The sequence below is a fragment of the Garra rufa genome, chromosome 10 (assembly GCF_049309525.1).
Source record: "Garra rufa chromosome 10, GarRuf1.0, whole genome shotgun sequence".
Taxonomy (NCBI): Eukaryota; Metazoa; Chordata; class Actinopteri; order Cypriniformes; family Cyprinidae; genus Garra; species Garra rufa.
The window spans coordinates 27,860,882-27,874,760 of record NC_133370.1 but is presented as its reverse complement, the minus strand read 5'-3'; the positions used below and the strand labels follow the sequence as shown (position 1 = coordinate 27,874,760).

Below are 13,879 nucleotides of genomic sequence, written 5' to 3'. Positions count from 1 at the left end.
CAGCTTCCTGTTGTTTCACAATGAGAAATTGTGCCTTTCTATATCTGTTACTCTATTATGTATGCCGTTTTGTGGATATTGTTGAACAGCGCTTTGCATGTCAAAAACTAAGTAGACTTTAGTGCTACTGGTGTTTCTTTGCTGCTCAAAGAATCATCATGGTCATGTTTTTGTTTTCAGGAAACTCATCAGTTTTCGGCACAGCCTGCGAGCTATGCAGTACTGCAGTTATCTCCAAATTACATTTGCTTTTCCTGGAGTGGTCTGTGACTGCAGGTCAAATGAAACAAAGTTAGACTGTAGCCCCTCGAGTGTTAAGGCATTACCTGAGATTAACGCAATAAAGTGAGCTTTAGGCTATGAAAAACACACTCTGAGTCAGACAGAGTGTTCCCGGCTTGCTGTTACTCTGTCCAAACAAATATATGAGTCACACAAACAAATCCTGCACCGAACAGCACAACAGACAATGAAAGTTTGAATCTAATATGGCTGCCACATAAAATGTTCAGGAATCAACTTACTTCTGCTGTTACAATAACTGTTGGCTGCAGTAGCTTGATCATTTAATGCTATTTGACATGAACATGATGATTTTGTTTCTTCAGTGCTACTCTGCTATTAATTTACAATAGTACAGCGTTGTTTAACACACTCTATACCTTCATAGCTTTTGTGTCAGTCTGTTTTGCATGTGTTAACTGTAGAATAACCTATGACAATGTGTCCTCTTTGCTGTTGTGCTGTGTTTAGGTTCAAATAGTCCACAAAAAGCTGGACTTCAGCCATGTCACCTCCCGATGTGGCTCCAAGGATAATATCAAGCATGTTCCTGGAGGAGGAAATGTAAGTGTACAGTTTTATATGGGCTTAAAAACTTGTTTCATTATTTGACACTTATAGCAGCAATGAGCCACATATACAGTATGTGTCTCAAATGTTCTTTTCTCTGAAAGGGATACTTCACCCAAAAAATGAAAATTCTGTCATTAATTAGTTACCCTCATGTCGTTGCAAACCCGTAAGACCTTCGTTCATCTTCAGAACACAAAAAAGATATTTTTGATGAAATTCGAGAGCTTTCTTATTCGAGAGCTTTCTTATATTTCAACATGGAAGTAAGGCATTTTCTGCGAGACTTCCAGCTCATTAGCCGCAGTAGGGAAATAACCGAGAAGAATAACAATGTGCAGAAATTGATAAAACTGTTTGCACTGCAAACCAGTGTGTTCATAAATAAGATAATACTTTAAAATAATATAAGACACACCAGTTTGCTGTATCAAGCAGCAAAATGAGCTGTCTAAAAATAGCTGGAAGTGAATGACACCAGAACCAGACACTTTAAATTAACTAATGGCCGTGATCGCTCTTACAGGAAAATAAATAATGCATGCTCATAGCTTCAAAGCATTATGGTTGAAACACTGATGTCACACAGGCTATTTAATTGATGTTCTTACTACCTTTCTGGGCCTTGAATGTGTCAGTTGCGTTGCTGTCTATGCAGGGACATAACGCTCTCGGATTTCATCAAAAATATCTTAATTTGTGCTCTAAAGATGAACAAAGGTCTTACAGGTTTGGAACAACATTAGAGTGAGTAATTGATGACAAAATTTTCCAATATCAGAAACAAATGACACTTTAGTCTAACAACTCTTTACTCTTGGTCTCCAGGTTCAGATTTTAAATAAAAAGGTTGACTTGAGCAAAGTGACCTCTAAATGTGGATCCAAGGACAACATAAAGCACAAGCCAGGTAGGGGATGGATCAATGTTGCCTATTACTGTAAATGCAGCCTCATTGTGAGTGCATGCAATAAATAGCCATGTAAATGATGATTGATCTCTCCCAGGTGGTGGTGATATGAAGATTGAATCTCAAAAGGTTAACGCCAAGGCCAAGGCCAAAGTGGGATCAATGGACAATGTAGGCCTTGAACCAGGAGATGACAATGGCAAGGTGGTAAATAGATTTCTCTTTCATTATTGATATTACATTTTCCTGCAGCTCTTTCAGAGACAAGCACATTTCGTAACACCTACCTTAATTTAATAATTAGTAATACCAGGGAATTTCTTTTAAATACTTCACATCAATGCTATAGTTATATTTGTGATGTGGTCCAATATGGTCACCAAACACATTTAGAAACTTTAATTTTAAAAGGTGAAATCAGACTTTCTAAGGTGAAGGTAAAATGAGTTATTCTATGTTGTCATAATATTTCACAATATTACTGTTTTACTACATATTTGATCAAATAATTGCAGCCTTGATGAGCACAAGAGACTTTTTTTCAAAAACATTTTAAAAAAAATTATACCAACCCCTAACTTTTGAATGATTGTGTACTTGTATAATAAATCTTGTGTACTTGTATAATTCACAAAATATAGAAAGTATTCATGTCAATTTTGTTAACTCTTAACACAACTCTTAACAAAACACAATGGTTTTGGTTTTTCATACACTTCTCTCTCTTACACATGAATGCATCTTTACCTCTGGGAACCATATTCTTTGACTCATTGCTTTTGCATCGTGTTTTCAGGCTGAGGGGGTCCAGCAGAAACCTGAGGGAAGCCCATCTCCCTCTGCTGTCTCTCCACCTGTGCAGGCAGGCAATGGGGCAAAGGAGAATGGGCTGAAAGAAAACTCTTCTGCTCCCGTACCTTCTTTGGGAGAGGGGCTCCGGGACTCCCAGGGCTTGGACAAGCGCATCTCTGGGACAAGTAGGTCCAAACAAGGCATATTCAGTCCCCTATATAGGACACCTTAAAGCCATAGTTCACCCAATTATGAAAATTCTGTCATTCAATCCAAACCTGTAAGACCTTTGTACATCATCGGAACACAAATTAAGATATTTTAGATGAAATCCAAGAGCAGACTGAACCTCTACAGACAGCAAGGGTCTTACTACGGCCAAGGCACAGAACGTAGTAAGGACATTGTTAAAATGGGCCATGTGACATCAGTGGTTCAACTATAATTTTACAAAGTTAGTGCGCAAATAAAACAAAAATAATGACTTTATTATGTAACGACTGCCTATGGAGGGTCAGAAAGTTCTCGGATTTCATCTAAAATATCTCAATTTGTGTTCCGATGATGAACAGTTCTTACAGGTTTGGAACGACATGAGGGTAATTAATGACAGAATTTTTTTCCTTTAATAAGAAAAACCTGAAGAGATATATTATATTATATCAGTATTCAAGACCTTGAGTTCAAACTACAGTTCAAAGGACTTTACTGTTGAAGATTTAAATAAAGATGAAGATCTCTTAAACTTTGGTGCACAAAAGTTAATTTAATGAATAGGACAAAATAACTGAATAAACTAACTTCAAATTTCATCTATTTCACATTCTGTCATTCTCTATGAACTAACAAGACTGTGCTATATTTAGAAACCTACAAACAAGCTTGCTACCCCAGGTCAAATGGTTTATATTGGGAACATATTACGTTTACTCTTTGTTTGAAATGTTAGCTATTTTGAATAGCAAAATTTATGTTGATTCCATTCCTTTGCTACCAGATTGAGTCCTCCAAGCTGAACTTCCGCGAGAATGCACGAGCTCGCACGGACCACGGCGCTAAAATCATCCCCTGGTCCCCCCTGAGTGGCAGCCACCCCCACCCACGTCGCAGCACCTCTCTCAGTGTTTCTCTGGGGTCCGCCATGTCCTCACACTCAACCCAGCTTGTCCTATTCACTCAACCATGGGATGGGTGCAAACCAGTACACTAGCAGGAGAAGAACTCTGTTTTCAACAGCCTGCCCCTTTAAAATCTTAAATCTTAAATCTTATTACCTTCTTCTCTCGTTTACAGTTTTCTTTGTCTGTTTTTTTTCTTTGCTGGGGGAGCACCTGTGAGATCACATTTTGGGAAAGCTCTGGCTTAATTTACGGCGCTACTTTTCGAATGCAGGGTTTGGTTTGAGGCTATGTTTGAGGTAATGTCTCCAGATGATTGGAGATAGGAGTTTTGGATGCTCCAGCCATGTAGCTTATAATGATATCTTTGTGAAAACCCACAGCATTTTGACCATAAACAATTCTGTATCAGAGTTTTCTTTTAGACTTACTAGAAGCCTGTGCTATCCGTTAGACCGACCTAAATTAAAACTTTTCTGTCTGTATCTATTTGGCAGTATATGTTCTCCGATGGGAACCCCAGAACTCACTTGAGATGTAGCTTATTACATCATATTATGGCAGTTAAGCTCCCTGTATTGTTAGTATATGGGGCTGTCTTAAATCCCAGTCAAAAGGGACGAATCAGCCGCCATTCATCTGTCTGCTCCCTTTGCTCCACTGACCCTGTCTATCTCACATGAATTATAAACCCTGGTTTTCCCCAGTATTTAAACAAGCACTTAATCATTTGAAACATATAGGTTGTTCAAACAATAGCATATTTACTTCTTCCGTGAGTTTGCTGTATCGTGTTTGCGTAAATTCCTGTAACGACGAGCTGTATCATTATGATGTCTAAACATCAGATTACATCTTCCACTTTCCATTTCTCTCAAAGCATCTTGTGAACTAATAGGACACAAAAACACATGACACACATAACCTACAGCATGATACAGGAAGAGATCAAGAAAGTGGCACGCAAACTAAACAGACAGGATGGGAAGACATATAGATGGATGGAGAAAGAGTTCAAGTTTACACTCCGTGTACAGGTCATGATTATTTACTCAAAGGTCCAAATCATCCCCACTTTTAATTATTGTACATCCAAATCCAAAAAGTAAACAACCGGCATGAGCGAGGGCCCATTACATTAACAGTAAATGCATCTTAATTAAGCATTGCAATACAATCCATATCCCTATTATTTATTCCGTGGCGATTGATAAATTGTTGTTTAGAAATTACTATTTAATCGAACATACTAGTAAATGCTATTTGGTTTTCTTACCAAGTGATGTACTATTCACAAAGTAGTTGAATATCATAACCTACTATTGTAGGGCTGCTTTTTGAACTCTTGACTAGTGACACTGTTTAACAGTGAGTTTGTGGGCACTTTATTGGTAGTAATATTGCTCTAGATATATTTAGCTGCACAATGCCTGCAGAAAAAAATGAACAATTTGCTGTTGCTGGTTAAGAGGTTTTGTTTGTATGCAGGGTTTGATTCACTACATGTTGTGAAATATTCCTGGTATTTTACTGTGAAGTCGTGGTAGATCATTGATGGCGGTAATGATGTAAAATCAAAGAAAATCCCGTAAAACTGAACAACAGAGACCAGAAAGTAATAAATTATGCAAATATCCTATAAAATTAATTAGCTGATGCGGATTTGAAATGCACTTTATGATGGATGTTTTATACTACACAGAGAGCGATACGATTGATTGAGCACATTTTCCTAAATTTTATTCCCTCTAAAAGAGTCCCAGTTACTCCAAAATGCAAAACATGTACCTGTATCTCACAGAGCAGTCTGTAAATACAGTATGTACGAGTGTGAGCAAGTGTGTTTAGTGTAGAGCAGCTGCGCTTGGCCAAACTGTCCTGTCTGTAGTTCCTTTTGTGAATAGTGTGTACTGTTCAGGGGCTGTGCCAGTAAACTTCAGTGTTGTACTCTTGATACAGTGATCATAACCTTTCATGCCTTCAGACAGCTCTATTTTGTCATTTCCATTATGAATGAACACTCTCACAGTGTTAGTACACTTCTCACATCCCCCGCACCAGTCCGCTGGACGCAGTTTTGTAAATACACGTTTCACACTTTATACCCCGCAGGGGGAAAACACTTCTTGATTGGGTTGTATAGAGAAGCAAAGTGAAGATTTTGCATCTATGAATATTTCTCCAGACAGTATTTTATTCTTAAGTGAGTCTGCCTTTTTTGTTAAAAAAAGGGCTGGCAAACAAGAATGTTTTTAAAATGTATTGTATTCAGGAAGCAAAGAATATATATTATGTGTGTAACTTTTTCTCTTTGTCATCACAGGTCACATACTAAATACAATGTAATCAATAGGAGGAGGAGTGTGATTGATTTTGCCTAAGGATGGAAAAACTCGAAGGATGTCCTTCTGTATAAAAAAGGCATAGCATTCTGGTAATGACTTGAGTAGCCTGACACGGGATGCAGAAAAGTGGGTCGAGAGGTTAGAGGTAACCACAGGAATGATGATTCCTCCCACAAACTGCACCTGACACATAGACCTTGAATGTTGTTTGGATGTCCATGCCGCACATCTGTATGAGACTAACTGTAACTGGTAGACTAATCGGCATGTTTAAAAGTAGATAGAGCACTCGAATTAGGCAGCAAAAGAGCCCCCTAGTGTGTCTGTTAGGACTCACAAATGTGTGTACTTCCCATAGAACACACCAAAAGAGCATGCTGACAACAATGGACTACAGGCATCAGTCCTAAATTGGATTTAATGTCTCCCCCCAATTTAAGATGTATTTTTTGGTATGAAAGAGGTCATTGTGATTAACTGTTAACTAGTGATGTGGATATTTAATCATGAATAAATAAAAAAGATACAAGCAAAACTGATGTGCATTTTTTTCACAGCACTTATATACAGTAGCCTATAACTGTGATCCCTTACATTTATTGTATTTCCCACCTCAGACCTTACCTTTTATTATTTTTAGTTTTTGTTTTTTGTATTTTTCCTCAGATTTAGACAGTTTTTTTCTTAAAATGGGATTGGTTTAAAAAGGATTTTACAGAGGACTTGTTATCAAACATACATCTACCTGTAAGTGTGGTAGATCATAACAAATGTATATAATTTATCATAATTTTCAAATTTTTATAAGACAGAAGCTAAAATCACACAAATTGTGTCTATGATCTCTTTATTTTTGTAAGACTTTTTTTTAATAGTTTGACTAAAACCACAATTTTATTAACAAGTCAGATGCATGGTAATCAGAAAGAAATGCTTTCATTCTTCATTGTCTGCCCTATTTTTTTCCTATGTATCTTAATGTGACAAGTTTTGACAGGGGTTGAAGGGTCACGTTGCCAAATTTTAATCTTTAATGTTTTGTTTCTCTCTCATATTTTCCCCTTTTTTCTGGGTCAACATCTGCATGGCCAACATGGTCTTTCTGCAGAAAATGTGGGTGCAATTTCTGATGTATGGTGCTTGTCAAAGTTTAAGTAACAATGAGAAATATATATTTGTAACGGAGTTGTGGTTTTTCACGCAAAATGGCCACTGCTCCTCATGTAGTATAGGAGAGTAGACCGTATTTGGCAGTAATATAAATAAGTACTTTGTATATACTTATGGATTAAAATAAAATGTTGAGAAATAATAATTTTCCATCTTAATTCAATGTGACGGGGTTGAGTTAAGTTTGACAGTACCCTCCCTAACTATATTATGCCTCAAAATATGAATAAAATGTATGATACTGCTAACCATTTTCTGCACCACTATCAAGAGATGTGAAATATGTAATTTCTGGTAAAATATGACTGACCATAACATTTTTGTGGGCGAAGAATACCTAGTGTGACGGGGTTGACTGAGGGACATAACTATAAAGTGTTTTTACAATATCTTGCTTTTTTATATATTTTCCTCAAGAAAGGAACACAAATAAATGCTTACATTATTGCCAAAAAAACTATGCTTATTAACTATTGTTAATTTTCTAAGAACAAACTCAGTGAAGTGCCTCAGGGACATAACAAAATGCTTGGTTTAAGATAGATATAAGACATTATTTTATGCTAAAAAGTATTAAAATGCAATAATTATTTTTATGCATTATAATGGGCACACCAAAGTATTGTGAAAAGCTTATGACAATTAATTTTGAATGAATGAATGAACCCAGGAATGACCCATGAAATTCGCGCTCACTCACAATTCAAAAATTAACGATCGTTGTCCGACTTTTAATTTATCCACTGAAGATAATACCATCAGCTACAAGGCAAAAGAACAAACTGAATGTTTGCTCCATGCTTACCACAACATTTCGTAAAAATAGGTAATTTTATTTTGGATACATCCGTCGTGTCTTTTTCAGTTTATCTCTATATAAATTTATAATTTAATGAAAGCGACGACGCACTTTTAATTTTTATTCCTCAGTGGATACTTCGGATGTAGCAGAATCATTGCAAAAGGATTTGCACGACGTCACTTGATAAGCTGCTGAGCTCCCCTGTCTCAAATATGCTATAATTGCAGTGACTAGCCGTGAAAACGATTACTTTTACATGTGAAAACAGCCTTGTCGACAAACTTCAAGATTTTTTTAGTGAGGATACATTTTAAACGTAATACTTGGAAAGAGTGAGAGGAAAGAGCAAATGAAGGTAGGTCTTCTTGTTATCCTTTAAGTGGATTTCTAATGTGGAATTCAATATCTTCCAGCTATTATGGTCTATTTAAATCTATGTTAACACATTGACAGACGTAGTATTACCCTGGCTAGTTTATAACTATGAATATGAAGACACTAACTCACAGTGAGTGGAGAAACTACACTTCCATGGATATCCTTGTATTTTACAGCAGTGGTTTTGACAAATTAACTGGTATGACCTAAATTTACCCCCTGAGGTAACCATTTAATGACATATTTTGTATATAAGATAAAAAATGTTACACTAATACACTGCACATTTTAGATGTTTTCCCAAAAAATGTGCAGTGTTGGAGTAAGCACTGACTTGAAAAATTAGTTGGTATTTTTCCCATGAAGTAGTGTCAATATATAATTTTAATGCAAAAGTAACTCAATCACAACACATATTGAATGCAATTAAACTTTATTCTACTATGTGGATTAAAAAGAGCTAAGTGGATAACTAATACAACAAATAGGAGACATGCAGAAGGTCCATTTGAGCTTTACTCTTCATCATGTCCCTTCTGTGTGAAAAAGAGAAGAAGGAGAGAATATCAGTTGCGGTAAAATATTTTCATTACATATATTCTCTAAAAATTAAATGCAAAAATAATTCAATCTGCTTAATCACTGACCTTAGAACCAACATCACGACTTTTGGCACGCAGTTTGTTGACTTGTGACTCTGCAATGTCAGCTCTTTCTTCTGCTTCGTCAAGTTCATGCTGGATTTTCCGTAATTTGCTAATATGTGTGTTGGATTGTTCCTCCTATGAAGCAGGATTAGCAGTTCTGAGATTAGATCCTGAACTAAATTTTAAAATTGTGAAATTTAGGCTAATACTTACAGCTTCCTCTGCAGCCCTCTTGTAAGCCTTAACCTTTAGCTGAAGCTTATCAACCAGATCTTGCAGACGAGCCAGATTCTTGCGGTCCTCCTCAGTCTTTTAAGACAAATGATAAAGGGATTTGAGAATGTTGTTTGAATGTTGTTATTACATTTTCTATAGGTGTATTCAGTTTTTTATTACCTGGTAAGTCAGTTCTTTAATGCGTCTCTCATATTTGCGAATTCCTTTCACTGCCTCACTGCTCTTTTTCTGCTCTGATTCTACTTCATTCTCCAGCTCCCTTACCTGTTGGCACATGATGAACTTGTGTACAGAGTACTGTTTGCAATAGTCAGAAAACATTGTTGGTATTTATGGTAGGTCACTCACCCGAGCTTCAAGTTTCTGGACTTGTTTCTTGCCTCCCTTCATAGCAATTTGTTCTGCTTCATCCAGGCGGTGCTGCAGGTCCTTAATGGTCTGCTCCATGTTCTTCTTCATTCGCTCTAAGTGAGCACTTGTGTCCTGCTCCTTCTTCAACTCTTCAGCCATCATGGCAGCATCAGTGATGGCCTTCTTGGCTTTTTCTTCAGCATTCCTGCATTCTTGTACTGCCTCTTCCACTTCTGTCTGAAGCTGGGATATATCAGTCTCAAGCTTCTTCTTCTGATTCAAGAGGCTTGTATTCTGGACAAAGACATTTGCATTAAATTAGAAGCTGAGTGGATCTGTTCAGTATGAAGAATAATTAACCAATCGCATACCTGGGAGTGCAGTAGCTGTACTCTTTCACTGGTATCCAGCAGCTCTTGCTCTGCAAGCTTGCGGCCTCTCTCAGTTTGCTCAAGAGCTGCTCTCAGCTCCTCTAGTTCAGCCTGCAGAAGGTTGTTGCGTCTCTCTACAATTGCAATGTTCTCTTTGAGATCATCATTTGTTCGCAAAGAGTCATCCAGCTGTAGCTGAGCATCCTAGAAGATGTGCAAACTCATTAGGACAAACATTTCAACAACTCTAACTCTCCAAAAGCTCTCCTTCTTTGCTTTATTGAGTCACAGTAATGATTCAGAGTGTGTCTTACTTTCAGATGTGCTTGGACACTCTTGAGTTGTTTTTGAGCCTCTGCTGCTTGTCGGTTTGCCTGACTAAGCTGGATCTCCATCTCGTTTAGATCCCCTTCCATCTTCTTTTTTATTCTGAGGGCCTCATTCCTGCTTCGCGTTTCTGACTCCAAAGAACTCTGCAGAGTATCGATGGTTCTCTGCAAATTGCGTTTGCTCTGCTCCATCTCTTCATCCTTCTCAGCTAGTTTGCGCTCAATTTCAGCCTTTGTTTGGTTGAATTCTAGCTGAGCTCGCAGAATCTTACCCTCCTCGTGCTCCAATGAGGCCTTTTAAAGAAGATTGTGATCTGTTACTTAGTTTTTACACACAATTGCTTAAAAAATTCTGAAATCTATGAAATCTGTTTTTTCTCAAAAGTCAAGGAATGAAAAGCTGCATCCAAAAACTTACTTCTGCCTCTTCCAAAGCAGACTGAATCTCACTTTTTTCTTGCTCCAGCTGTTTTCTCATTTTTTCCAGTTCATGAATGCTCTTTCCTCCCTCACCAAGTTGCTCAGTGAGATCAGAAATCTCCTCTAGATACAAAAAATAATGCATTTCAACATGTTGCCTTATTTTCTCCAGCCTTAGTGATAATGTCTCTACAATGCTATAACAATAAACTCTACATATTCCACTACCACACTCCAACCAATCTATAAAGTCTTGTCAATGTTTACATTTATTTATTATAATTATTTTTTAAGATTCTTTGTGAATTTACCTTGGAGATTTTTATTTTCTCTCTTCATGGTCTCCAGGTGATCCAAAGATTCTTCATATGAATTCTTCAGCTTGAAAAGTTCAGTACTCAGACATCTGGCTTCCTTCTGAGAGCTCTCTAGCTCAGCCTGTGACTCTTCGAATTTCTGCTTCCACTCAGCCAGGACCTAAAAGCGTTTCATGTTCAATGAGTTTTCAGGATCACAGGTAATCAGAAAATTTTTTTAAGATTAATCGCAAATCAAGAACCATATTTGGTTACCTTATCAAAGTTTCTTTGCTTCTTGTCCAAGGCTGCTGCAGCTGCATTAGACCTCTCCAGGTCCACCATGAGATCTTCAATCTCATTTTGTAGTCTGTGTTTAGTCTTTTCAAGAGATGAACATTTTGCATTTACTGCTTCTACAGCTTCCTCAGCCTCCTGCAAACGCTGAGCCAGTTTCTTCCTGTTTTAGAAAACAGAACAATATTAAGTACGATAATTTTGTTTGCATACCCTAAAAGAAATGGATAGACATTTTATTATACTTTTACCTTATGTTTGGGGAAGCTTGGCCAACTAACAGAAAAACTTTTTGTTCGTCTTACATTTTAAAAGAAACATAACACAAACAAAAAGCTTATCTGTCAGTAGAAATGTTAAAGAAAAGTCCAAACATATATGAAATTCTAAATAGAAACTATCTTACTTGGCTTCCTCCAGTTCTTCTGTTCTCTGGATGGCATCAGTTTCATACTTGGTTCTCCACTGAGCCACCTCAGAATTAGCTTTGGACATGCCTCGCTGTAGCTCTGCTTTGGCCTCCTGTTCCTCCTCATACTGCTCTCTGAGCAGATCTGTATCATGACGGGCTGACTGTACAGCATGGGCTAGAGCATTCTTCGCCTGGAGGACACAGTGTTATTTCGATTTTTTTTTTGTTTTTGCAAAATATTAATAAGCCAATGTTCATACTCGGTTCACACCTTAGTTTCCTCTTCCAGTTGCCTTTTAAGATCTTCAATTTGCTGAGTATAAGACATCTTGCTTCTAGTTAACTGAGAAACAAGAGAGTCCTTCTCCTCCAGCTGTCTTGAAAGTTCACCTGGGTATATCAACATGCATTTTGTTATGGTTGGAGTTCTGTCGCTCATAATGATTAAAAAAAGTTATTTGACAGCCTTACCATTTTCAGATTGCAGTTTCGATTTTTGCATTGTAAAGTCATTGATACAACGCTGGCCTTCCTCAAATTTTGTCCTATATTCATTCATTTGATCTTCCAAAGACCTGCAGGACTTCTCAAGATTTGCCTGAATAAACAAAGTACATAATTTCGCTAGGAACTTACTTCCTGGCAAGAAAACAAATAGAAATTTTTATCTATAAATACTTGTTTTAACAATACCTTTGTCTTTACAACATGTTCCATGTTTGAGACCACATCATCCAGCTCCAGCCTGAGTTCACTTTTTTCCTTTTCCAGTTTTTGCTTGACTCTCTGCAAATTATCTATTTGCTCTCCCAAATCTGCCACACTGTCAGATTGTTTCTTCCTCAGTGTGGCAGCTGTGGCCTCGTGCTGCAAAGTGGCCTCTTCAAGGTCTCTGCGAAGTTTCTGAAATTCAGTTTCTCGTTTCTTGTTCATCTCAATCTGAGCAGCTGTAGCTCCTCCAGCCTCCTCCAGTCTCTCACTGATCTCCTCCAGCTCTCTGGCTAAATCTGCTCTCTGCTTCTCCACCTTAGCTCTGGCAGCTCTTTCTGCCTCAAGCTCTTCCTCCAGCTCCTCAATACGTGCCTGTTGTCATAAATGTGTCAGGGTTATCTCTCATGTACCTCATTTAATTTTTCCCATGTCAGTATGCCCTTTTTTGTTACCTGAAGTTCCTTCAGTTTTTTCTGCAGCTGAATACAAATAGTTTGTTCATCCTCAATCTTCCCAGTGAGCTGGCTGATCTCAAAGTCTTTCCTATGATTGAAAGAGATGTTTACAGTTCAACATAATTGAACATACAGATCAGACTGTGAAAGAAAGAAAGAATTTGATTTACTTTTTTAGACGCTCTTCTAACTGTTGTTTGTCATTCTCCAGGTCCATTAAGCTTTCCTGGGTTAACTTTAAGTCTCCTTCTAGTTTCCTCTTGGCTCTTTCTAAATCCATACGGATCTTCTTTTCTTGCTCAAGAGATCCTTCCAACTAGTATAAACAATTCAACATGCCAGTTGTTTGCAAGGTCATTTACTTGTATCAAGAATACTAAATGTAGATGTAAACTGTAAAACTCACATCATCCACTTGCTGCTCTAGCTTTGCTTTTGCCTTGGTGAGGGTGTTGACTTTGTCCTCCTCACTTTGCAGGTCATCCAGGGCCTGCTGATGAGCTTCCTGCAAGGCCTTCTTCTCCTTGGTTAGCTTTGCAATGATGTCGTCCAAAGCTGCCATTTCCTCTGTCAGGTTCTTCACCTGCAAAAACATTAAGTTCTGTGTGTTTGTACAATATGTGTTTGTGTGTGTGTTTATTGTGTAGAAAGACATTCCAGACCTTGTTCTCAGTAGCATGCTTCTCTTTCTCCACTTTAGCCAGAGTCAGCTCCAGATCATCAATATCTTTCTTCAGCTCAGAGCACTCATCCTCCAGCTTCCTCTTCTTAGCTGTCAGCTCTGCGTTCATCTCCTCCTCATCCTCAAGTCGCTCTGTGAGCTCTTTGGATTTTGCCTCAAGCTGTATTTTGTTTTTGATGAGCTGGTCACATCGCTCTTCTGCGTCACAGAGATTGTCTTGCTCCTGTTTTTAAATTATGTTAAAACTATTCAGGAATTTGCAAACACACATTTACTTCTACATTTTAAAGGCATAAAATATTAA

At 37.7% G+C, this 13,879-nt stretch overlaps 2 protein-coding genes across 9 annotated transcripts in view; one reads left to right on the top strand and one right to left on the bottom strand.

Annotated features, from left to right (window-relative positions):
- Positions 1–6,552, top strand: part of map4l (microtubule associated protein 4 like) — a 52,639-nt gene extending 46,087 nt beyond the window's left edge. For 7 of the 8 annotated variants that reach the window (XM_073848309.1, XM_073848304.1, XM_073848308.1 and 4 more), the window contains 5 exons: positions 754–846; positions 1,681–1,762; positions 1,860–1,969; positions 2,559–2,739; positions 3,552–6,552. In XM_073848309.1, coding sequence (XP_073704410.1) covers positions 754–846; positions 1,681–1,762; positions 1,860–1,969; positions 2,559–2,739; positions 3,552–3,556 — 471 coding nt within the window. In that variant the 3' untranslated portion in view covers positions 3,557–6,552. The remainder of the gene's footprint in view (positions 1–753; positions 847–1,680; positions 1,763–1,859; positions 1,970–2,558; positions 2,740–3,551) is intronic. The other variant, XM_073848302.1, reaches the window with a different exon arrangement.
- Positions 6,553–8,783: 2,231 nt separating this feature from the next.
- LOC141344536 (uncharacterized) overlaps positions 8,784–13,879 on the bottom strand; it is a 34,714-nt gene continuing 29,618 nt past the window's right edge. Inside the window, 18 exon segments of the mRNA XM_073849415.1 lie at positions 8,784–8,903; positions 9,015–9,149; positions 9,228–9,323; positions 9,411–9,515; positions 9,600–9,896; positions 9,974–10,177; positions 10,288–10,596; positions 10,721–10,845; positions 11,034–11,199; positions 11,295–11,478; positions 11,722–11,918; positions 11,999–12,117; positions 12,199–12,325; positions 12,421–12,810; positions 12,891–12,981; positions 13,064–13,209; positions 13,300–13,476; positions 13,556–13,798. Of these exon segments, the coding sequence (XP_073705516.1) occupies positions 8,883–8,903; positions 9,015–9,149; positions 9,228–9,323; positions 9,411–9,515; positions 9,600–9,896; positions 9,974–10,177; positions 10,288–10,596; positions 10,721–10,845; positions 11,034–11,199; positions 11,295–11,478; positions 11,722–11,918; positions 11,999–12,117; positions 12,199–12,325; positions 12,421–12,810; positions 12,891–12,981; positions 13,064–13,209; positions 13,300–13,476; positions 13,556–13,798 (3,132 nt within the window). The 3' untranslated portion in view covers positions 8,784–8,882.